Raw genomic sequence first — 25242 nt, forward strand, 5'->3', positions numbered from 1 at the left:
TGATTGAACATATGTTTTTGCATATTATTTAAATGAATACAGGGTCTTTGAGATAATGAACAATGAAAAAAATAGATTTTATTTTTTACACACTGTACCTTTAAGTTTGAGATTAAACATTTTTGCGCAATTTTGGACAAGAACTGCCTATATTGTTAAACTACGATATGATGTCAGGGTTTTTTGGGAACACCCTGCCTGCATATTAAACCTTCACTTCTCTATGTATTTTTTTATATAGTGTTTTGGTCACCCACAATGACTCTGTGAAGATCTCTGACTTTGGAACATCGAAAGAACTAAGTGACAAAAGTACTAAGATGTCATTTGCTGGTACGGTGGCCTGGATGGCTCCAGAAGTGATACGAAATGAGCCGGTGTCGGAAAAAGTGGACATCTGGTGAGTTGGGTTTGACGTAAGAGTATATCGTTTTGAATTTCTTGAATGTTCCTGGTTTTGAGGACCCCACTGTGTCTTGTAGGTCGTTTGGAGTTGTCTTATGGGAGTTGCTGACTGGAGAGATCCCCTACAAAGATGTCGACTCTTCTGCTATCATCTGGGGCGTTGGCAGCAACAGTCTTCACCTCCCCGTGCCCTCCACATGCCCGGATGGCTTCAAAATCCTCATGAAACAAACATGGTGTGTCTGTGTTTGTTTATCAAATGGAAAACCTTATGAGTATAGAGTATCTGTTTCATGCAAAAGCTCACATAATCACTCACTTACTCATTCATTCTAAGGCAAGGCAAGCCCAGAAACAGGCCTTCATTCCGTCAGATCCTCCTACACCTCGACATTGCCTCGGCTGATGTTCTGGGAGCTCCTCAGGAGACCTACTTCAAGTCTCAGGTCTGCACTACTTGTGAAGACTTTCAGCTTTAAAGAAGTACATTATACACATGCCTCGCGGTTGTGACATTCATTCATGTTCCAGGCTGAATGGCGAGAGGAAGTAAAGAAGCATTTCGAGAAAATCAAAAGCGAAGGCACGTGCATTCACAGGCTGGATGAAGAGCTGATCAGACGCAGGCGGGATGAACTCAGGTGCGGCCAGGTTCTAGAAAAGACACTGTGGTGGTCAAAAAGCTCCTTGTGTGGATTATTGTTTGCTAATCACCAACACTTGAATACAATACATGGGCATGGACAATACATGTAAAACAAGGAAAGTCATTTTAGTCAAAATGTCAAATACAGAAAAACTGATCATTGTAGCAGAAGAAATAGTTACATAATTTGGTTTGACACGCATGTTATAATGCAGATTTGTTTGAGTCTTTTTAGCTGATGTTTTCAACCCTTTTCAGGCATGCTCTGGACATCCGGGAACACTACGAGAGGAAGCTGGAGAGAGCCAACAACCTCTACATGGAGCTCAGTGCCATTATGCTACAGCTGGAGGTCCGAGAGAAAGACCTCATGAAGTAAGTGAATGAGCTTCTTCTCACAGTAGGGGGCCATCCTGCTTTACTTCTGTCATTCTTCTACAGTGTTTACATTCTTTCGGTTTGTAGCCATTTTTTTCAGTTTTTTTTTTTCTTTAGCCAAGCATGAGCTGGTGTATAGATTTTCTTTATGGACAAAGGAATATAATCCCGACAGGAGAGAGCAAGCTGTGGAGAAGAAGTACCCCGGGACCTACAAGCGACACTTGGTCAGACCCATCGTTCGATCCAATGCTGTAGAAAAGCTGATAAGGAAGAAAGGAAGTATTTCTCACAAACCTGGAATGTCCACCGCCAAAAGGTTTGTCTTCTTAAGAAAAAATATAAATAAAAACATATTATTCCGTAAAAAATAAATAAATTGTGAAATTTTAAAGATCATACACAATCTATTCCAAGATGCTGCTCAATCTCCCATTGCTTCAGATTTTTAAATGATGAAAATGACAATGTAAATGTAACGACAGGGTTGTGAAAATTTCCCTGAGCGCATTACAAAATTTTTTGATGGTCTCCTTCATAGTTGGGAGTTTGTATCTCAGTGTACAAAAGCCATACAGTGCAAGTAATCAACTTCTTTATAAAATGAGTTTTTTTTTCTACTAAGCTTATAATCATATCAACAATAAATGATGGCTGATGACAAAGGGTCAATTATGTATAATGAACAGAACCTGAAGTATGAAATGTAGGAAAACAAAACATTTGGAGATTGATATCAAGCAAGCAAATGTGATTGCGAAAGGTTAATTTTTACACTTCTGTTAAATGTATCCGTCCCCAATTGCTAATGCAGCATGTGATGACAGCATGTGAACTCACTCGGGGTGGGCTGTCGCCACCGAAGGATACTGCGCAAAAAGGAAGACTTGCCAAAGGCAATCAATGATATGCATAACCTGTTTTTAAACAGTCTTAATTATCACACGCACGTGTAAAAACAAACTGCAGAGTACAACTTGAATACTCACTCATGACACATGACTAAGCAGATGGACGAATGCTGTTTGCTTGGAAGGTGAATTCGTTAACATTTACGCAAAACATAGTCAGGGGTAAAGTATGTTCGGTTGGTCTTGAGCTTATTTTATTGTCCTGAACAGCTGGGACATAGATAACCTTTTATCACACTTTTCCCCTTTGCCACAACCTTTTTGAAATTTTCTAAAAGGACACTATTTCCATATGTGCCTCCTCCAGACCAGACTTGCTCCGTTCTGACGGTATCTCCAGCGTTGACCCCCTGCCGTCCCCCTCACCACTGTCCGCTAGCCCAAAGGTGCCCACACCTCCTGGGAAAGCCCGCTACCGAAGCAAGCCCCGCCATCGCCGGGCCAACAGTAAAGGAAGCCATAACGAGTTCCTCGGGGTGTTGAAATCGACTCCAGGAGTGCCCGACGACGTCCAGTCACTACAGGAGTCACCTCTGCACCATCATCACCACCTCCCGCTGCCTACCTCAGGATCGCCACTCCCGTTGAAGGGCCGCGAAGAGGCCGTTGTAAACTGTGCCAATAACCTGCGTTATTTTGGCCCCGCCGCTGCCTTGCGTAGCCCTCAGACTGATCACCTACAGCGGCGTGTTTCCGGATCCAGCCCTGACCTCATCTCCACAGCGATGGATGCAGACACACGTCAGCGGACCTCATCCACCAGCTCCAATCCCCTCTCAGGTGCCGGTTCTGGCTGTCCCTGCTGTCAGGCTCACCCGTTCCCTGGATGCCTTCACTGTCAGGAGACCACTCCTGCATCCAGCCAGCCAGACTTGCCCAACTTTTCATTGCCCAGTACTCAAGAGGGCAGCCAGTGCTCTTTGAGCGCTCCCATCAAAGATCCCAGTTCTAATGGGGAGGTCTTGAAGAAGCCAGACCCTCAGGAACAGGAGTCCTTCCAGAACAAACACACCCTTCCGAATGCACTTCCCCGTACACTCAGACCGCTGAGGAAGGTAAGCAGCCATTGGTCTAATAATGATGTGTGTCTAAGTGATGTAAGGAGAGGTCATGGAAGATGACGCTGCGATTGCTTACTTACAGGGGGGAGATGAGTCATCTGAAGAGGAGGAAGGAGAGGTGGATAGTGAAGTGGAGTTTCCAAGGAGACAGAGGTACTGTACTTTGCCATTGCTAGATTCAGTGAATGATGATATAGTTTTGAGTGTTCTCATTTCATAACAGAGTTCTGTTCCTACAGTGGCAAAGTAACACAAATTTCTGTTTGACAGAACACACAGTCGTCACTAGAGCATGAGTTAAGTCACGGGTACAGTAAATATTTGGATGAAAAACACCTCGAGGCCAAATATAAAACAATAAATGGTAATTACATTGGTAACCGAGCATACCTTCCTTTGAAACATCTGTTGGGACAATCATAAACCAAAGACCCTTGCATTTTGTAACAATTTTCACTTACCATACTGGTGTCAAAATCCAGTCCTCGATAGCCGTGAGACTGCATGTTTTCCATCTCTCCCTGCTACAAAACACCTGATTGAAGTGATCAGGATCTTTATTAGGCTCCTGCAGAGCTTGCTAATGAGCATGAATCAGGTGTGGTATGGCCTAACACATCCCAGTTTTTGCACTTATTGTGGGAGTTACATTACAACAACTTTCATTTTATGTGAACACCTTTGGCTGGTCGGCAGCATAGCTGAAAGAGCAAAGACAAACCCCATTCACATTGGCATTCACATGTGAGGGCAATTCAAAGTCTTGTTCATGGTGAGAGCGAGAAGCAGATGTATGCAAATAAACGATATTCACAAAATCTTCAAATAAAAGTTTTTGGAAAGTCTTATCGTCGCAACCAAAAAAAAAACAGTGACAGTGCTAAATGTTTCCTCATAGAAAAAAAAATCATTTAAAGGCTGCATTTTTCTATATCGACGACGTCCTCTTTTTTTGCGCTCTCTCAGACCTCATCGCTGTATGAGCAGCTTCCAGTCGTACTCCACGTTCAGCTCGGAGAACCTGTCTGTGTCCGACGGAGAGGAGGGCAACACCAGCGATCACTCCCACAGCGGGCCCCTGGAGAGGCTGAGTGCTAGCCAGGAGGAGCACCTGGACGAGCTTCTTTCGCACACGCCGGACATCCCCATCGACATCTCCACTCAATCGGACGGCTTGTCTGACAAGGAGTGCGCCGTCCGCAGGGTCAAGACACAGATCTCCTTGGGAAAACTGTGCTCGGATGAGCACAGCTACGAGGTTAGTGCTTTTAAATCAAATGTATCCTATTCCAGAGATGGCCACATCCTCTGAGGACCACATTCATTCATCCATTTTCTATAACACTTATAATCATTAGGTGAGCGGGAGCCCCAGCTGACTTTTGGGTGTTTGGGCATCGGACATTCATAATGAAATTAAGCAAATACTAAATCATGTAGTTCATTAATAATAACGTCCTGTCAAGAGTGATGTCCACTGATGTATTAGTTCAGTGTCTGTGGGGAAAAGCATTTAATGTGAGGCTAGATGATAGAAATGTAAAAACACAGACATAAAAATAGTAAAATAATTTAATACTATTGCAAAATCCGCTCCTTGTTCTCTTTGTCCCTCTCTCTCTGTACCGTCAACCAAAAAGCAGATAACCAAGCAATGCGGTTTTGATCCAAAACGATGCATAAGCAGACATTTTAGAAAGATAGACCATTTGACAGTATCTAATATTGAATTTGATTGTGCAGGTGTAACTAATGTTGTCTGGTTAGAATACTCAATTTGCCTTTTATAATAATAATATATGCACCCCCTTCCCAGAATCCTCTCCAGTTTGGGGATTCAGACTGCGACTCATCCGAAGCAGAATGCTCAGATGCCACCATCCGGAACCACAAACCAGCCCCTTCCTCATGGTGAATACACCATCGGGCACTGATCTCTTCATTTTGTTATTATTTTTTTGCCTGGAACCAACAGTGTTCCACTGGGTCCTGCAGAGAATACAGCAATAAGAGGACAATGATGTCAAAAAAAACAAAAATCAAAACAGCAATCTGTCCCAGATCCCCTCCTCCATTTACCAGGCCTTCATTCCCTCATGTTCAGCACAGCATCCAGGCAACCCATGGCAAGGATTCCCTTTTAGAATGAACATAACATGTACATGATATAGAGTAACATTCATAATTTATTTTTGAATTCTGAAGGACTATTCAGGAAATCGAGGTGAAGAGAAAAAAAAGACTCTTGAGACATATTTACCCACATGCCAACCGGTTGGCGGCGGTGAGAGCGATCGTGGGATTAAAACACGGGTGGTAAGAGTGAAGAGGGCGCGTGGAAACCTGGTTGGTTCTCATGCTGACAGCGAGCGATGGCGAGTTATATCATCGTTAATCTCTCAGGTGACCCAGATGTGGAGCTCCATGCCTTTATCTGGCTGCAGGCGCTGTCTTCATTTTGTTGAGTTACATGGCAAAATCCCCCAAATCATCACGCACCATCCTGGAGTGCAACACTACACAAAAATGTCACGAAAATTATCTTTACTGAAATAATAATGACAAACAATTCTATGTACTCACTGTGAAATCGGGGCCTGTTTAGTTGAATACACAGCGATTATTCTCTTGTGTGAAATAGCAACATGTGTATATACACGCAGGTCACTTGTACCTTCTGTTATCTAGTGGAAGAGCATTTTAATTGTTCGGGCCAGAATTTCTCTTGATGACCATATTTTAACATGTAAGATTCCATGCTCTTGCATCAACTAGCTTTACTATGAGTTTACAGAACCATCGCGACCCACCGTCCTCGCCTCCAGAACCGGTGGCTTTCCCATTACAAAACTTGCATTGCAAACACCAGCATGACCACCGGACTCCATTCCTTCCGCTCGTCACGCTGCGAGCGTGCCCAGCGTGCATGTGACCGCATTAGGTGGACCGGTTGGAACACGGTGAGATGAAGCTGAGGAGAACAGCTGGAATGAACAAAACAAAAGCTGATATCCAGCTTCTTCTCTCATCACGAATCAAATGACGCTCTCAGAACATTGAGGACTCACAAAGTCCCTTTAGACATTCTGCTTTCAAGTCTCATCTCAGGACTGCTCGAGAAGGACCGGAACAAACTGGACTGGACCAATTACTGTATGTTCGAATGTTGTTAGGACAACTGTTTTTATTTTATTTTAATTTTTTTTCTCTTTGCAAATTTCCTCAAATGGTGGCCACTGCTCTAATTATACTACGTATTATACCAAGTATATACCAAGGGGGCAGCCCGTTAGTCCAGTGGTTAGCACGTCGGCTCCACAGTGCAGAGGTACCGGGTTCGATTCCAGCTCCGGCCTCCCTGTGTGGAGTTTGCATGTTCTCCCCGGGCCTGCGTGGGTTTTCTCCGGGTGCTCCGGTTTCCTCCCACATTCCAAAAACATGCGTAGCAGGCTGATTGAACACTCTAAATTGTCCCTAGGTGTGAGTGTGAGTGCGAATGGTTGTTCGTTTCTGTGTGCCCTGCGATTGGCTGGCAACCGATTCAGGGTGTCTCCCGCCTACTGCCCGAAGACGGCTGGGATAGGCTCCAGCACCCCCGCGACCCTAATGAGGATCAAGCGGCTCGGAAGATGAATGAATGAAAATGAATATATACCAAGTAATAAATGAAACCTTAAACCTCACATTTGTAGTTTCTGCAAATTCGCCCATTTGCAAATTATCAGCTAAAAAAAAACCCTATGTTTTTGCGCTCAGGCCAAAACAAGAACGATGGTGCTATGGTGTCCACTGGTGGTAACTTGGTGCTCAAATGAGCTTCATTTCGACATATAGTCTCATGACATCTATAGGCAAAACCACAAGGTTTACATGGTTCAAACTATAATCCCAAAACAGTTTTGTTTTATTGTTGGGGGGGGGGAATGCACTTTAGATGCACGTGCACACGTGAGGACAACTTTCTCTTACTTCCGCTAACAACCCAGGCTAACGTTTGCTCCTCTGTAACAATTCAGGACTTGACACTGATAACACTACCGCTTTCCTGTTTAGACATTGCTTTGGCACCATTTTGTGGCATATTCTTGTGTTTCAGTTTGAGAGATTATTGAATGGAAATAATAAGACGGGCGGCCCGGTAGTCCGGTGGTTAGCACGTCGGCTTCACAGTCCAGAGGTACCGGGTTCGATTCCAGCTCCGGCCTCCGTCTGTGGAGTTTGCATGTTCTCCCCGGGCCAGCGTGGGTTTTCTCCGGGTGCTCCGGTTTCCTCCCACATTCCAAAAACATGCATGACAGGCTGATTGGGTGCTCTAAATTCGCCCCTCGGTGTGAGTGTGCGTGTGGATGGTTGTTCGTCTCTGTGTGCCCTGCGATCGGCTGGCAACTGATTCAGGGTGTCCCCCGCCTACTGCCCGGAGACGGCTGGGATAGGCTCCAGCACCTCAGGCGACCCTCGTGAGGATCAAGCGGTTCGGAAAATGGATGGATGGATGAAATAATAAGACAGAGCGACTGCTCCAGAAGCAGTTACACGTTATTCACTGTCAACCAATCAACCAACATCAGCATATCTAGCTCCACTTTGACAAAGACTTCCGCAAAATAGATGCCTCCTTCAAATAAATGTCGCGGCCACCATTTGAGGTAATCGTTTTCAGGACCAGAATCCCCCTCCCTCCCATGATTTTCAAGTGCATCATCTCTCATATAACACTTTCCAGCAGGGTACTTCTTACTGATGTAACGCTAAATGTGTGTGTCATGGCACTTCTGTCAGTCCAAAAAGAGCAAACCATTCCCCCTGTGCTTGTGAACAAAACAAAAGCAATTAAGAGTTGAGGTTGCTTGCTTGGGATCAATTGGGTCTAGCTGGCTAGACACAATGACTGGCGGCTAATTAAGTTTTTTATTTTGATTTTCTGGTGGTTTTTTTCTTTGGTTTTGGTTTTTGTTGTTCTGGTTCGACGTTGCCAGCTGAGAACAGGAGCGAGGTGGCGACAAATTAATTGATTTGTATTTGTGGCTCTGCTGCTTTTTTTTAATTCTGACCACAGATGCGCTCCAAAATCATCCTATTTTTTTCTCTACTGTGTTTTTTTTTTGAAGGTATGCTGCCACTGTTGGAGCTTAATTTGTTCCACCTTCTTTTGTGTGTCTGCCTTTCCTTTGTACAGAATTTGGGGAGAAGGCATAGTTGATTTTTGTTGTCAGCTTTTGTCTATGTAACCAGGCTATAAGGAATACACAAGCCAGAGATCAATAAGGCCACGGGGCTAACATTTCAGTGTTACTTTCCTCTGTGTGTATAGAAACATAAGCAGATGTAACTTGACCTTTCATTGGTGCGCTGCTCAAACTGGCTGAAAAGAATGTTTGTGATGTGTTTGACATCAGCATTGAACTGGATGAACTGCATCGTTATCTGTGGAATTGAGCTTGAAAGCTTTTGCAAAAGCCGCATGAGCTCCAGCCACTCCCGACCGTCTCCTTTGTGTTTACGTTGCTGTAAATGAATTAACCTCATGCAATGTCATGATCAAGCTGTGGGGAATGCCTGGCATACATCCTGTGAAGTATGATTGTGGTTCGTTTTCTTCGTAGCTGGCCTACAGGATTATTGAATTAATTTATTACAAATGGCAAGTGAGTGTTCTGTTTAATTTCAGGCAGCTTCAATAGGAGTATTATTTAAAGAAAGCACAATGAACAGTGGACAGAGGACAGTATTAGTTTTATGTTCGGTGGATCAAATTGTCATATCTTATAATCATCATTACAGATGAAGTATGGATGTGGTGGCACTTAACAACGACAACAAATGGTTCCAAATGTTTACTTCAGTCAACATAGGTATCTCTTCTGTTTTCACCAATCAGGCGGCAAAGAGATCACAGGTCTGAAAGCATCTGTGATGCAGACTTTTAATTTTTTTAACCCCGTCCTTTCTGTCATTTTCGCTCATATTTAATACCAGTTTGTGACTGTGAGGTTGTTTCAAATCATGACATCATCTCATGTACGCGTTACATTTTTTTCCTTACTACGCTCCTTTTCAGCTCTTCCTTTCGAGTGACATTGCGATCAAACCAACCCTGTCAGATTCCTGTATTTTCCAGAGTACAGTACGGTGGACATCTGGGGGAATATAATCCAAGCAAGCAACAGCATGGAATAAATGCTGATGTACTGTACCCAACATCTTGTGTCGCTGCTTTTATTATTAATTGCATCCATGTGTTTCCTGTATGGGTAGCATGGTGAACAACGGTAGTTTACATGTCTGCCTCACAGTGCAGAGGCCCAGGGTTCAATTCCAGGCTCGGGCCTTGCTGTGTGGAATTTGGCTGTTCTACCCGTGCCTGCGTGGGTTTCTCTGGGTACTTCGGTTTCTTCCCGCATTACAAAAACATGAATGGTAGGTTAATTGATCACTCTCAATTGTTGGTATGTGTGATTAACAGTGACTGGCTGGCAACCAGTTTAGGGTGTACCACGCCTCCAGCCTGAAGTCAGCTGGGATAGGCCCCAGAATGCCCAGACCCTTGTGAGGATAAAGAGGTTCAGATAATGGATGGATGTTTCGTGTACTGTCAGCCAATCGCAGCACACGTTTTGAGTTTTTTTAAGCCTCGTTTTATATACAGGTACAGTACTCGATTTTTGGGGCATGGTTATTGGTAACAACACTCTTGCTGCGACGTGTCAAATTTATGACATTTTCGCTGTACAATTGTCTTTGTGCATAATGGTCTAAATTGTGTAAGAACTTTTAGTTTTCGTCACGAGGAGGATCCTTAATAAAGGGTAGCACATTTAGTGACTTTCCCTGGTTGAAGAGTTAAGAATCTCTCTCTCTCTGTCTCTCTCTCTCTGTCTCGGTCTCTCTCTATATACTGTATACCCAGTATTTCTACTCGAATCTAAAACATTTTCAAGTGTTGCTGTAATGGTTTAGGAGTGGTTAGCAAAGTCACGCCTACTATCATGCGTTCGTGTTGTACGTGCTGAACGGAAGTAGCCGAAATATGCGCACAATTGTCATGTTCTTCTATCGTCTTGAAATCAGAGCCTCGCGGGCGGGCGGTTCTTAGGTCCTTCGGTTCTAGCCCACTCCGATAAATGCGGAACGCGTATTTCCGGGCGGTGCGGGTAAACAAAACTACACTCACTTTTTAGACAGGCGGAGTATTGGAGAGACGTCGACGACTGGTTGAAATCAGGTGAAACGAACGGCTGCCACGCTCAAGGAAAACGAAACAATTTTCGGACCACCTGGTGTTTGAAACGATCATCCTTTGGATGCATCACATTTTCACTAACTAGAAATAACAAACTTGGCATCCATGGACCTGGAGAAGTTGAAGATGACGGGGGCCGGCCGGGCTATCGCGGTGCTGACTAGCGGTGGCGACGCACAAGGTGACTCCACATACACTTCAACTGTGTTTTAAAATTTCAATTGAAAATGCAACATGCTGCACCTTTCGGGGCGATAGAATACTACTGTATGTCATCTCTCTTTTGACACAGTACCTGTACTACGTTGTTTGTACAATTTAACCAGAATACGTCGATATTACAAAATTACTTGTGGAGAACCTACTTATGGGGCGTTCAATGACCTCAGCAAAAATGGTCATTTTTATGTTACACGTACTCTAAACAGACTACCGGTAATACCTAAAACGACCGCAGCTACCTTTGACCAAGATAAAGTTACGAAGTCATAAATTCTCCACGAGGTTGATGAAGTAACACCCAGTGCTATTAACAAACACTCCTTCATGGCCTACTTTGTACTATTATTATTTACTGCATTTGAAAAATTACCCTTTTAAATCATAAATTGGACATAACACCATCGCAGTGGGTTTCAAATAAAATAGTGATCCTTGCTTAATTTGTTCTGTGAGCATGCTCATACCTTAAAAGAACCTCTCTCAAATTATCTTTTCCAATTGAAATGAAGTGCCAAAGTCTCAACTACTCTAAGTAACTTTAAACTGCAGTTTTTTGGTCTTTTTTCTTTGTGGAGGATATAGAACATATGCCCATGAGTATTGTTGAATTGTCTGTCTATATACTTTGTGGTTGCGCCGATTGCATTAAATTTTGTTGCATAAAGGACTATGTGGGCCTATTCCATTAGGGCTATTCCATTAATTACACTTGATGTGGTATGCTTTGGATCACAAACTGCTCCTGGTCAAAATGAATGTACCCTGTATTCAGAAAACCTCTTCTGAAATTATTAATCCATATTTTGAAATGTCCGTGGCTCAGGGATGAATGCTGCTGTGCGAGCTGTGACCAGAATGGGCATCTATGTTGGTGCCAAGGTCTACTTGATATATGAGGTAAAAAAAAAAAAATACTACAGTAAAATCTGCATTACATCAGTCTCTCCAGTTGTTTTAACATATACTGGTGTGGCTTTATTACAGTTTATTCTGATGTCATATCTCTTTTTGTTATCCTATAGGGCTACCAGGGCCTTGTGGAAGGCGGGGATCACATCAAACTAGCACACTGGCAAAGCGTTACTAACATCATCCAGCTGGTAGGTTGAATGATGTGATCGGTAGCACCAGTCGCATGGTCCAAATTGGTTTTGAGGATTTCTAATCGTGAATATTGAATATTTACTTTCACAATTGTCAGCCCAACACATCAGTTTTTTAAGGTAGATGAAGGAGGAAAAAAATAATCACTGTTCCACATCACACAATGATCACTCAGGAAAATATTTCATACACATACGGTAATCGGGCCTTTGCTGACTTGGATTGCAAGGGAGGGAAAAATGCTCAAATTTGCCACGATTATCGGTAAGTGTGTACTCCCCTTTCTAGTAGTCTTTATCTTTCAGTGCCAGGTTAACAGGAGAATTTTCTCCTCCGATCTGTAAAATGTCACGCTCACTGTGTTTTCAAGTTTTCTGTCTCTTTCTGTTTTAATGATAGGACTTTCATTATTTCATCCATCTTCCCTCCTCATACAGCTTGTAATCTGGTAAGGGGCCTTGCTGCATGTTTGTTAGCTGTACTCAGGTAGCGTGTACTTTCTAAAAGCAAGGAGCAAGTTGCATTTAAATGATGTCCATTTTGAGGAGCTTGTGTAGCACTTGAAAGGCATCTTTAGATATTATCCCCCACTCCGATTGATTGTTATTTTTAGTCAGGGTACCAATGACATGTACCGTGTAGCCTCTAAGGTTAAACACAACAAAGGATGTTTGTTGACCACCCACAAGCATTGTTCGGATTTAGACGCACATTTTCTCCGAATAGAAATCCGTGTGAAACTGTCAACATCATAAACAGAGATATTTGGTATGATAAACACTTTGACGTTGTAAAAGTAAAACAAGGAGGATCAAAGATCACCAGTATATGTCATGCTTAATGACAAATGTAACACATGTATGACTTGTCTTCTAGTGCAAAAACAAGTTGATGTTAAAATATCTCCTCAACTTTTGTGTGACCGGCATAGTGAGAACTCACTTAGCTGAAGTCTCATCAGATACCTTTCCAATTTATAGCAATTCCAATGTAGAGGTTCCACTGTGCTGTTGTCCGCGGTCCAGTTTATTTAGCTGTGTCATCACGAACTGGTATGCGCGTGACTGCTGAGAGAGCATGCTGTTGTGTTGTGTTTGGATGAAATTTTTTTTGTTCTTACGCTCGTCCTTATTGCACTTCGCCATCTCTAGCTGGATTAGAACTCACCAAGGATGAAAAATACAATTTAAAAAATGCCATGGCATGGATGTCATGCATCACCACGAAGCACTGCACTCTGCATGATATCGTGGGGTTGCTGTGATATTTTGTGAATGTAATCAACGTCGTCGCCCTCAGTTCCTTTCATTGGAATTTTGGCTTGACAACGGCACCTCTCTTCATTCACGTGCACTTTTCGTGGCCGTTTCTAGTTTTTGTCTACTATTGACCTCTGTGATTGTGACAGTGATGGAAAATTTCCATCTCGGATAGTGCTGAAAGATTTTATGTCCTGTATTCATTTGCCTTCATTGCTCAAGTTTACATATCTGTAAAGAAAGGGGGAAGGAAAACTAATTAGAAACGTTATTGTCATTGTTTTCTGGAAGGAAAGTCCTGGCGAAATTAGATTTTTGTGAAACCCTTTTGAATAACACTTTATTTTAAAGCTATTTTTGCAGAGCCTTAATTTCATATTTACTGTGCTCAAATGTGTCCAACAATCATAACACTGCTTCACGCTACTCCTGAATTCTGACATTATCCCGTGACCGGACCGGTATAGGGCGGAACTGTGATTGGCAGTGCGCGATGCAAAGTGTTCATGACCCGCCAAGGAAGGCTGGCGGCCGCCTTCAACTTAGTGAAACGGGGGATCACCAACCTGTGCGTGTGCGGTGGCGACGGCAGCCTCACCGGCGCCAACATTTTTCGAAGCGAGTGGAGCAGCCTGTTGGATGAGCTTGTCCAAAATGGTGAGCCCAAAAGCCCACCGTTTGACGCCTCCTTGGGGTTGGAAAAAACATCAGGGCTTTTTTTTGACCTGGTGCCTCTTTCAGGGGAAATCACGGAGGTGCTGGCGAAGCAGCACAGCCATCTCAACATCGTGGGTCTGGTGGGCTCCATAGATAACGACTTCTGTGGCACTGACATGACCATCGGAGCAGACTCTGCTCTGCACCGCATCATGGAAATCATTGATGCTATCATGACTACTGCACAAAGGTGAAATGAGCACTATATTTACTTGTACTATAATGGGGAGAAAAAAAAAACGTAATGCTACCGATATGCTTTCAATGAACATTTTAACTTTCAGACAAGTGTAAATATTAGTTCATATTCCGTAATTCAGGGGTTTCGTGACACTGATATGAAAAGAAGTTAACCACTGTAAAACGTGAACACAAAACATTGTACTGTTGTGTTTTTTTAGTACAATTTGAATGATTTAATTAGCGCAGTTTTTATGATGGATGCCCTTCCTGATACAAAGCATTTTTTTTCGCTCTTTGAATTTTCTTGAAAACGCAGCGGAAACAAACAAAAAAAAAGGCAAATGGGTAATCGGAGAGTGAGTAGTCTATTTTTTTTATTGGACACTATATTTTAAAAATCACGTGTCCCGTCAAGGTTTCTGCATGTGTGGTACTGGAAATAGGATTACAGTGGTATTTACAATAACAATGAAAAAAGAAAACACTTCTATCCAAAGGAGTGTTTGTTTGAGCTTGCTGGATCTTGCCCAGACTTGACTTGAACTCTCTATGCATCTCTCAGATGTACAATCTCAAAATTTGGAGTCAACATACAGAAGGTCCTTTAAAAATAAAAAGTTGATGTCCTTGTTGTTTTTTTCCCCAACAGCCACCAACGCACGTTTGTCCTAGAGGTCATGGGTCGCCACTGCGGGTGAGTTTGAACAAACTCCTGTCCTCCTTTATTCATTTATTTATTGCTCCTAGCCAAATGCTAACATCTGGACTGTTTTTTTTCCTCCAGCTATCTCGCTCTCGTGTCTGCTTTAGCATCCGGCGCTGATTGGCTCTTCATCCCAGAGGCTCCTCCTAAGGATGACTGGGAGGATCGCATGTGTGACCGTCTCGAGGCGGTGAGAGGTCCAGACTATGTTCAGTGTAGGGATGGGCATAATAATAACACATGAATGTTTCATAAAGAATCATTTTGATTGTGTGGAATTGACAGTTGACAGTTGAGCAATCACATCTTGAAGCAAGACATTTTTTTTCTTTGGATGCACCAAGCAAATGAAATCTCAATGACTGTCCTTTCTAAACAAGCAAGATGTAGTGTCAGCTTTTTCACATCCAAACATGTTTAAAAAGTTTTTAATCAATGTGTTTTAAGTGTGTGAGTGGGGTAAAACAATATTTTAACAAGTTTTTATGTGGTCCCCTTACACTACAAATGTTCACCTATTGCAAGTGAGTGTGGAACATACCTTGTCCACCATTATAAGCTTCAATTAAATTTACTCCTGGGTAGTGATATACTGTATACCAGAGATGCCAAACAAATTTTTGTCATTTTGCCACTTTGGAGTTACGTCTTCTTTCAGAGGGCCGACAGTGAAAACGCAAACATTTTGTCTCATCACATTACTACTTGAACACACCAAATTTAATGTACAACTAGTTTTGAAATCGGTCAACTACAATCGTCTAGTATTATTCAAGTGTCTGTAAACAGGGCAACACAATTATTGCAAAATCTCGTCATTTATTAAACCTGACAATTTGACATTTTGGTACAGATTCTAGCAAGGATCATGCAAGTTGACGCACATGATTTTCTTTGGGGGGGCCAAATGAAATGATGTGGCGGGCCAGATCTGGCCCCCGGCCTTGACTTTGACACAGACTATATACTATAGAGAAAATTCACTGAGAATTTATTTTAATTTACTATTAAATGACAAATATGTTTTCAGCTCTAATTAAAAGTCCATCCTTAGTTTAGTTATTGTTTCAGTTCAAAGACATGTTAACATCTTATTGATATCATTGGTGTCTGTGCTTTCTTCCAGAGTCGTATCAAAGGGTCCAGACTCAACATTATTATTGTTGCAGAAGGTGCTATTGACATGCACGGCAAGGCCATATCCTCCACTTATCTGCAAGATGTAAGCTTGGTTGGGAAGATGATCTGATTATTGAATACAACATGTAACGCTCTCTCTTGGTATGATTTTGAAGCTGGTGGTGAAGCGGTTGGGCTACGACACCAGAGTCACCGTACTCGGACATGTTCAGCGAGGAGGAACTCCTTCAGCGTTCGACAGGATACTGGTGAGTTGTGCATCTTGAAAACGGAGCACGCGTCACTATGAAACAAATGTGTCAAGAAATCACTGCATGGGATGGGGCCAATGTATTACATGACACGTCTATGTTGCCTATTTTGAACTCTGCCTTCTTTTTTTGTACTTTAGAAGGGTGCACCAACACTTATTGGCATGGTGTGAGGTGATGTGTGCGCATAGTCTTTCACAATTTACAGTGGCACACCGTGTGGTGAGAGAATGCTACAGAATTTCTAATAGAATTTCTCGTTTTGTGTAGCGCTGGCATTTTGCGCTAATTTAGGGAAATTAATGTCATTTCGACATTTAAAAAATAAATTGAGCTATATCGATATTTCTCAACTTAGGAACATAATGGGTTCAGAGAGGCTGTTTGTAAGTCAAGATGAAATTACGTTTTGTTTTAACATTCAATTTTACTACATTAAAAAAAATATGAATTAAGTTATATGCCGTATAGTGTCTACAATCTACTGTGTATTGTGTACACATATACTGTCTGTAACTAAAATTCCATTAAAAAACGTTCATGACATTTTTCCCCAGTACAGTATACGAAAATAAAAAGAAATAAGTTTACATAGTGGAGGAAGAAGAGGTGCATGGAGGGGAGGTCAGGTGATGCTGATGGCATGGAGAAGGAAGGCATTGACCGCTGATCGATTCATACCACAGGCATGTGCAACATTAGTCATGTCTCCCGCCAGGTCGTCATTGCAATTAAGGTTAAATAAAGAAATTCATGGTAAAGATATGATTGACTTTTGGTTGAATCGCTCGTGCTTTTCCATCTTCCCTCATTCAGTGTTCTCCAAAAATCGTGACAATCACTTAGAACGCAAAGGGATGACGTGTATAATCAGAATGATGGTCCATACATTGACAGTAAAAGGTAATCAGGCTCTCTTGTCGCCGCCTTGTATGTCTTCAGAGCAGCAAGTTAGGTGTGGAGGCGGTCGTTGCCCTGATGGAGGCGTCTCCCGACACCCCAGCCTGCGTCATTGGCCTGTCTGGCAATCAGGCCGTCCGTCTGCCTCTCATGGAGTGTGTGGAGATGGTGAGGCCGCCTGTCTTCTGGCGTTGGTGTTTATACCCGCAAATCGTTGCCGCTCTGCTTTGCTTAACACGCCCTCGCTTTCAGACAAAGTTGGTGCAGACGGCCATGAATGAGAAGAGGTTTGACGAGGCTGTTAAACTGCGTGGCGGGTAAGCACTAAGATTTCTGCGCACACGATCCAACCTTTTTCAATAGTGAGTGTCCTCAGTTTGGTCTAGGGTAACTTCTCAAGTAAATTTCTTTCATAGGATTACGTGAAGAGTATGCAGGTGTACCACAAATTAACACTGAGCTAAAATGTCCTTGCAGGAGTTTTGAAAACAACTGGAACATCTATAAGCTTCTTGCTTTCCAGAAGCCTGCCCAGTCAAAGGTTAGTCACCAGTGGCACCCTAATTAATCCTTACTATAGATTATAAATAGAGGTAATTTAACTTTGAAAGTGGGTTTATTGTGAAAAATTACTTGAATAGCTTTTATACATAGTTCGGTCTCCACAGTTGCGGTTCACCTATCAAGTGAGAACTGAAACAACTAATTCAGTCTTTTGTTATCCGCCTTGTCTTTGAGTGACTATTGTTGCAGTTAATATTAATAGTGGGGCAAATGTACATGATAACTGCCCCATGCACGTTTTTCTTTGGGGAGGGTTTTTTTTTTTTTTTTTAAATTTGACAGTGGTGGCTTATGCATTCATTTGCAGTCTGGATGTGGTGGGTTCAACGTCTCCTGCTCCGGAGTCTTTGAATCTCAAGTAGTCGCCAGCAGCGCCACAAAACGTTCCTAGATGTGGTCTTTATTTTTCTTTCTTTTTTTTTTCTTCAAATTTGGTGTCTCGTCGCCGGAATAGTCAGAAAAGTCTCCAAGTAGGACTTCGTTCCGCCACCAGTCGTCATAGTAGCAAAAGCTGTCATTCAAGTGCAAAAATAATGTTTGCGTTTTAGAAGATAATCACTGCCCAAAAATATTCCACTTTAATTTTGATATTAAGTGTCCAAGTGCTTGGGTACAAGAAGACACAAACATAAGTCAAAGTACTGAGTCTGAATTCTCTTCCCCGTAGAGCAACTTCTCGCTTGCCATCCTGAATGTGGGCGCCCCAGCGGCGGGCATGAACGCGGCCGTGAGGTCGGCCGTGAGATTGGCCATCGCTCACGGGCACAAGGTCTACGCCGTGCACAACGGCTTCCAGGGCTTTGCCAATGGCGATGTGAGGCCTTCCACCTCGGCGTGCTTGACCACCATCGATCCATCTTGGTAACAAGGGGAATGTGACTTTCTGCGGCTCTGCAGGTGTTTGAGATGGAGTGGCACAATGTGGCCGGATGGACGGGCCAAGGAGGCTCGCTGTTGGGCACAAAACGGTAACGTCCAGATTATGAGTAAATGCTCTGGTTTACTTCTCAGTGACAAATAAATGACACACTTCCCTACCCTTGTGCAGAACACTTCCGAGCAAACACATGGAGAAGATTGTGGAGAACATTGACAAGTTCAATATCTCAGCTCTGCTTGTCATCGGAGGGTTTGAGGTACAGTCAGACCCCCCCCCCCCCTTTGATCGTGGGGAATACTTTTCAAACTCAAATGCCATCAAAGGCAGTTTTGGCATAGTTTTACCCATCCTACAAGCTTTCAATGAATTTACACTAACTAAAACAAAACCTTTTGACAGTAAATTGGAAAGCATAAGATATGCAGTACATGCTGTACATACTGTAGTGTATGTGTGAAGATACGTGCGTTAAGGGGTGGGCCCAGTGGGTGGCATGTGACACCGGTGTATCCGCTTGTGGTTGTCTTGGTGTGAGCTGTGGATAACGCAGTTCTTGCATGAGCACTTTCATTGTGCTTTAAAGGCCTAAAATGTATTTATTTATTTATTATAAATAAATAAATACACCTTTGCCGACTGTATCTTACCTTTGCCACACGCAAGGACATTACAGAAAGTGAGCATGCTGTAATAACTCAGTGGGGAAAAAAAACGTGGGCCTTCAAGATCCAGTATGGGTCAGAACTTATGGTCTTTTCCAGCAAGTCTTCACTGGTTGTCATTGCTGCTTTCGAAGGCCTACAGAGGCGTGCTGGAGCTCTTTGAGGCCCGAGCCCACTACGACGAGCTGTGTATCCCAATGTGTGTGATTCCCGCTACCATCAGCAACAACGTCCCCGGAACGGACTTCAGTCTGGGGGCCGACACTGCCGTTAACGCTGCAATGGAGGTAACACTAAGGCACATATTGTAATATATGGTACATAAATACAGGATGAACCTTTTCACTACTTTTGTGGGATAAATGTGGTTGTTATGACATTTACGTTATAAAGATTGTTCATTGTAAGCGGAATCGGCAAATGGAAAATGAATTACCGGTACTGTACGTGGAAGTGGGACTTTAAAATGTGAACGTTATAGGGGTGAAAACATAAACGGGGTACGTTGAAAAGGGGTTTTAGAAATGAATAGTTTTTAAATTGAGTTGTAGTTTTTGGGGGGACAAAATTAGTCTTTTGGATTTTTTAGGCTTACTGTTTTTGTAACTGGTCAGCAGTCTTAAAACAGCTGTTCAAAAGTGCAACAAAACATGAAATCACATTGCTGTATTTTCTTTGAAAAGAATGAGTTTTATATGCAGAGTCGTAATTAGTCTGCAAGCACTACACAAATGTTCAAATGTAATCTACGAATCTTGAAATAATCGACTTAGACAGTCCTCCTGCTGTGTGATCAAATGAGTTACAATTTTCAGATTCTTGCCGCACACACCCCGGCCTTGAGTTATCTCCTCTTGACACCTCCTATTTATTAATCTCCCCCTCAGGGCTGTGACAAGATAAAGCAGTCTGCTACAGGGACAAAGAGACGTGTCTTTGTGGTGGAAACAATGGGGGGCTACTGCGGTTACCTAGCGACTTGCACTGGCATCGCTGTGGGCGCCGACGCGGCCTACATTTTCGAGGACCCCTTTAACATCCACGACTTGAAGGTAACAGCCGCCGATTTTCTTATTTTTTTTCCTTTGGCATTTACCTCCCTTTCACGTTGCCTTTTCACAGACCAATGTGGAGCATCTCACAGAGAAAATGAAGAAGGACATCCAGCGGGGGCTCGTACTGAGGTCAGACGGGTTCACCTGGATTCAATGGCGGCTGCTACAGCCAAAAGCCAGTCTGGCTGACTTCTTTCATGCTATGCTATTTGATACACAATATATTGTGCGTTAGTCTAAGGTGTTCATGAGAGTTTGTCAAAGATTTGGGCTCGTTTTATGAGTCATTTTTTAAAAATTGATTGGCTAGAGCATTTGTAGATGAGGGGAAAATGTGTTCCATAGAACTATGTAGATGTTACGGGAGGCGCTCCATTTAGACAGGCTATTGCATAATATTAAAGTAGAGCTGTGCCACTTATAAACTTTTGAGTGGGCAGCATCAATTATTTGCACACTTTCGCTATTGGTCATATCACTTCATCATATTTAACAGGAATGAAAAATGCCATGAGCACTACACTACGGATTTCCTCCACAAATTGTATTCCGCCGAAGGGAAGGGCATTTTTGACTGTCGGGTCAACGTTTTGGGACATCTTCAACAAGTATGCCGTCACATTCTGGTCTTCATTCACACGAAAAAAGAAAACAAAGTGAGAAAATGTATGTCATTCACCAGGGAGGGGCGCCATCTCCCTTCGACAGAAATTATGGCACCAAACTGGGAGTGAAAGCCATCCAGTGGATAAGTGAAAAGCTGATTGAAAACTACCGGCAAGGTTGGTACTAAGAGTCTTTGTCTTGAGTTGGGGCGGAAAAAAAGAATGATGAGCACCTGATGGTGGGGCACAACATCACAAAAAGTGGCAGTTTGGTAAATACCGGTAGTTGACAAATCTTCCAAACCGAGGCCAATGTTTTTGCTGCAAGCTGTTGAATGCTACTCCCAGCTTGTCTTAAAATAAACATAAAACAAAGACAATTGGACATTTCAACAAAACACATAAATATATAGATATTATTTACCCTTTGCAAAAAACAGCATTACTGCACCTGACTGAGAAGTTGTAAATCTCTTCATTTTTACAATCATGAATAAATAACTCCGCCCCTCGGCGGCCAAGGGATGCACAGAAAGAGCTACAATATGTATGCATGAATTATTGATCCACAAACTGTTCAATTCTTTCCTTTCAAAGTTATTGTTATTACTATGTTTTGTTTTGTTCAATATGGTGACGCTATTTTTCTTGATGGTGGAATGGATTCATGATATTTCCATTCTTTTCAATTGGAAAATTTATTTTTAGACAGCGTTTTGATTACGAGCATGGTAAAGAGGCGATATACACCATGAACTGTTCACCAGACAGTCACACGGCACATACACAGTCTATACAAAGTACAGTCAAACCTCGTTTTGGAACGTCTCGGTTCTTGACCAATTTGTTTTTGGACCAAAAAAATTTGAGTTTTTTTATGCCTCGGATGACGAACAAATTTCGGTTCTCGAACAAACTGAGCGCACTTGAATGCACCACTTGACTCCTCTCGCCTTCCTTACACGAGGAAGTGACGCTTCCTCGTGTTGCTTTCCATTGTGAGGAGACGTGTTCAATCAACTTTTTTTTTTTCTTTGAAGAGCGTGGTTTTGGTTTTTGAACAATTCGGTTTTCGAACAGCCTTCTGGAACGGATTATGGACGAAAACCGAGGTTTAACTGTATATGCAAAGCAACCAATGGCACTCACATTGCAGCCACGCGTAGCAATACACCATCAATGCCCGATCAATTCGGTGAGCCTAATAATTGCAACGTGTGTCATCCACAGGTCGCGTGTTCTGCAACTCCACAGACACGGCATGCGTGCTGGGCCTCCAGAGGAAGGTCGTCTCATTCAGCCCCCTCACTGAACTCAAGGACGTCACCGACTTTGAGTAAGTCCCCCTCAGTAGTTGAGATGCATCTCGCAGTGCATTCGGAAAGTGTTTGAAATGTTACTAAATAAATCAAAAATGGTTCACAGCTTTTGCCATAACACTCAAAAGTGAGCTCAGAGGTCAGGTGCTTCAGGATGCCTTTCAAGCAGAACTTTCACTTTGATGCTATTATTATTCATTTGTTTTGCATGTGTGATACCTCAACTGAGCAATGCTTTCATACTAAATAATATATACAGCACAAAAAGGGCATTTACATTGCAAAATAACAGTTCATTGCAGGAAAAACACGGCACTAATGCTTGAACTGTGTGAACTTTTCATGAATGTTGAACTGTGCGTGCGTGCGTGCGTGTTTGTGTGTGTGTGTGTGTCTCCTTGCTTAATGCCGTGCATGTGCCCACGTTCACATTGACCCTTCAAAAGTCTTTTTTGTGTGTTTAATGTGAAAGCGGTCTCCTTTGTGCAAGGGCACACGAGGATGATGAAGGGACTTTGTCATCTTTTTTGAATTTGAAAAAGCTCTGTTGCAGAGTTAGCTGCTGATATTTTCTCCATGTTCTCACCACCCCACTGCTTTCGCACACCATGTAGGATCGCCATTCTTTATAAACACCATGTATGGACCAAGATCTGATCAAAGCCCCTCCTGTGATCTAGTGGTGATTTATCATACTGAAATCATTCCCAAAGATTGAAACGCCAACCTTGTGGCATCATCATAATTTTTTTTTTTTAAGGCTATAATTGTTCCCCATGGTTCATCAAGAAAGGATTAAGTAAAGGCTGGGAATATTTGCACTAATCACAAAAGCTTCCACCATGTAAAAAACTTTGACATTGTTTTTTTTTCCAACCACACCCACTTCTGAAAGGATATGAGATGCGTATCCAAATTGGTCTGTACGTCTTTTTACTTGACATGACGGCGTGTTTGTCTCTCAGGCACCGCATGCCCAAGGTACAATGGTGGTTCAACCTGCGGCCTATGCTGAAAATGTTGGCCAAGTACCAGACCAGCTTCTGCGAATACATCCCGGGAGAGATCGAACACGTGACCCGGCGCTCTCTCAGCATCGACTCGGGCTTCTAGGTTCTCTCTGACTGCACTTGGCACTTTTTTAAAGCAAGAGGGAAAAAAACAACAAACCCAACCCCACTCCTTCCGTGACATTTCCACATGCCTGCTTACATACCGTACGTTTTTGAAGCTTAAGTGTTTTAGCAACTGGATTGAAAAGGGTTCATCAGGACATACTAACTGCTGTTATTTTTATGAGTGTGGCATTCAAAACAAATAAGGTTTTCTTACAGTGGAATCACCAAGGTTGAACTCGTTTCTTTCAGGGACATGTTGTAAAGGAATGGAAATAATCTGCTCCTGTCTCAAGCTGTCAATATTATAAACCGGGTGTCCACAAATCCTCAAAAATACTTTAAAGGCATGGATCCAATGAATATAAAAACAAGGCCTTCATTGGCATTAAAATGTCATAAATCAGTCTTTTCACACTCGTGCAAATTTTCAACACATGGTAAATAGGATTTTATGATTGTGAATAGTCTCAAAATAATTTACCGAATGACTCAAAAATGCGCATTTCAGGCAGCGGAACTTAAGAGTTAAAAAAAATAATTAAAATAAATAAAAAATAATCAAAACAGTTTGATAACATTAACAATTGCATTATTGTTATTATTAAATTAAGTTTTGCTGTTGTGAAAACTGGCTTTCCTGCAGTTTACAACAAAGAAATAACACTTTATGGAGCTGATTGTCCATTGTATTGCACCCCACTCCCCAACAAACAAACAAAACCTAAAGATAATTAAAATCAACTCCAAATTGTTTTGGAGCAAACAACTTAGTTGTTTTGTTGCACTGACATTGTTGCCATAAATGTCAAAAAATATACAGTATATTCTTAAAGTTGTTCCAACTTAAATTACCAGGTTAGTCTCCAAAAAACACAAGTTGTCATTGTTTTAATTACAAAACAGTGACGTGGTTTTAGTTGGGACTCTTAAAGAGCAGTCGTAATGTACTGTAGCAATTTTGAACAGAATGAGACATTAGGAAGTTGCTCTTAAATTTAATTTCAAATGGATTTAGAAAGTTTTAGCCTTAAATTGAACTTGCCTTAAGATGTAGGAACCCTGATAAAGGTATTTATTATTTCCTGCAATGTGGTGGCCTTTAAGATGGTACAAGTTTTTACATGATAAATTTTGTTTAGTCCACCACCCCCCCCCCCCCCCCCCCCGTGCAGCAACATTTCACTTCCGTTCAAAAAAAAATCTTAATCCATCCATTCCATAGTTATTATTTTCCTCTGTGATATACTCTGAGTTTGATTGTAGTGGCTTTGGCTACGACTCACCCGCCATTCTAATTACCGGTAGGTCCATCGCTAGAAAATGAATGTTTGGATGAATGTCGTGGTTTGACCAAGCTTTACCTATTCAAGAGCGGAGTTACTTTGTACAACTACTGAAAGCGATCATGAACGGGAACCGAAATAGTCCCTAGTCACATTGCCTTCCCCTGTCATTTTGCACTCAAGTGTCATGGATTTGAATAAATATTTACACACTGTAAGACTTAACTGTGACTATTTGTGAGTCATTCAAAGAATAGTCTGAATGGGTTGTGTAAAAAATGGATGTCCTCGGCTCAAGGGGGAGCATTACAGCAGACAAGAATTTTTTTTTTTTCATTAAAAAGTAGTCTTAACGTTACAATTTTTGTGAAAAATGTGTTCACCTACAAAGTCATACTATTTTGAAAATACTGTAATCCTATAGAAATTCCTAGAAGTCACAGTGGAAGGTTGTCATTTTAAATAAATGTAAATTATTGAAATCAAGTTATTTTGAAAATAGGGAGAAAATATCCAAAAGTATGTTTTTTTAAAACAAAAAAATACCTGAATGATGAATATGTAATCTTACAAAAAGGAATGCATTACAAGGAAAAAGTTTTAAAACCATTAATGATAAGTAACTGTTTAAAATTA

The 25242-nt window shown here is 42.1% G+C and overlaps 2 protein-coding genes across 5 annotated transcripts in view; both read left to right on the top strand.

Annotated features, from left to right (window-relative positions):
- Positions 1–9599, top strand: part of si:ch211-45c16.2 (mitogen-activated protein kinase kinase kinase 13) — a 29207-nt gene extending 19608 nt beyond the window's left edge. For all 3 annotated transcript variants that reach the window (XM_052081450.1, XM_052081446.1, XM_052081447.1), the window contains 10 exons: positions 242–400; positions 483–641; positions 743–851; positions 937–1046; positions 1310–1426; positions 1605–1748; positions 2648–3395; positions 3484–3554; positions 4368–4659; positions 5218–9599. In XM_052081450.1, coding sequence (XP_051937410.1) covers positions 242–400; positions 483–641; positions 743–851; positions 937–1046; positions 1310–1426; positions 1605–1748; positions 2648–3395; positions 3484–3554; positions 4368–4659; positions 5218–5316 — 2008 coding nt within the window. In that variant the 3' untranslated portion in view covers positions 5317–9599. The remainder of the gene's footprint in view (positions 1–241; positions 401–482; positions 642–742; positions 852–936; positions 1047–1309; positions 1427–1604; positions 1749–2647; positions 3396–3483; positions 3555–4367; positions 4660–5217) is intronic.
- Positions 9600–10310: 711 nt separating this feature from the next.
- Positions 10311–24831, top strand: pfkla (phosphofructokinase, liver a). 2 transcript variants are annotated; one of them, XM_052081461.1, is made up of 22 exons: positions 10311–10822; positions 11687–11760; positions 11886–11963; positions 13694–13883; positions 13968–14133; positions 14776–14820; positions 14911–15019; positions 15956–16051; positions 16125–16217; positions 17163–17288; positions 17373–17437; positions 17598–17661; positions 18352–18498; positions 18582–18652; positions 18733–18820; positions 19361–19513; positions 20114–20278; positions 20349–20410; positions 20778–20889; positions 20964–21063; positions 22141–22222; positions 23171–24831. In XM_052081461.1, the coding sequence occupies exons 1-22, from the start codon at positions 10747–10749 to the stop codon at positions 23316–23318; spliced, it is 2310 nt and encodes a 769-aa protein (XP_051937421.1). In that variant the 5' UTR covers positions 10311–10746; the 3' UTR covers positions 23319–24831. The 2 variants fall into 2 exon arrangements, with proteins under 2 accessions (XP_051937421.1, XP_051937420.1); XM_052081460.1 differs by having other exon boundaries at positions 10312–10822; positions 22117–22222.
- Positions 24832–25242: the final 411 nt, after the last annotated feature.

The sequence above is a fragment of the Hippocampus zosterae genome, chromosome 12 (genome assembly GCF_025434085.1).
Source record: "Hippocampus zosterae strain Florida chromosome 12, ASM2543408v3, whole genome shotgun sequence".
Lineage (NCBI taxonomy): Eukaryota > Metazoa > Chordata > Actinopteri > Syngnathiformes > Syngnathidae > Hippocampus > Hippocampus zosterae.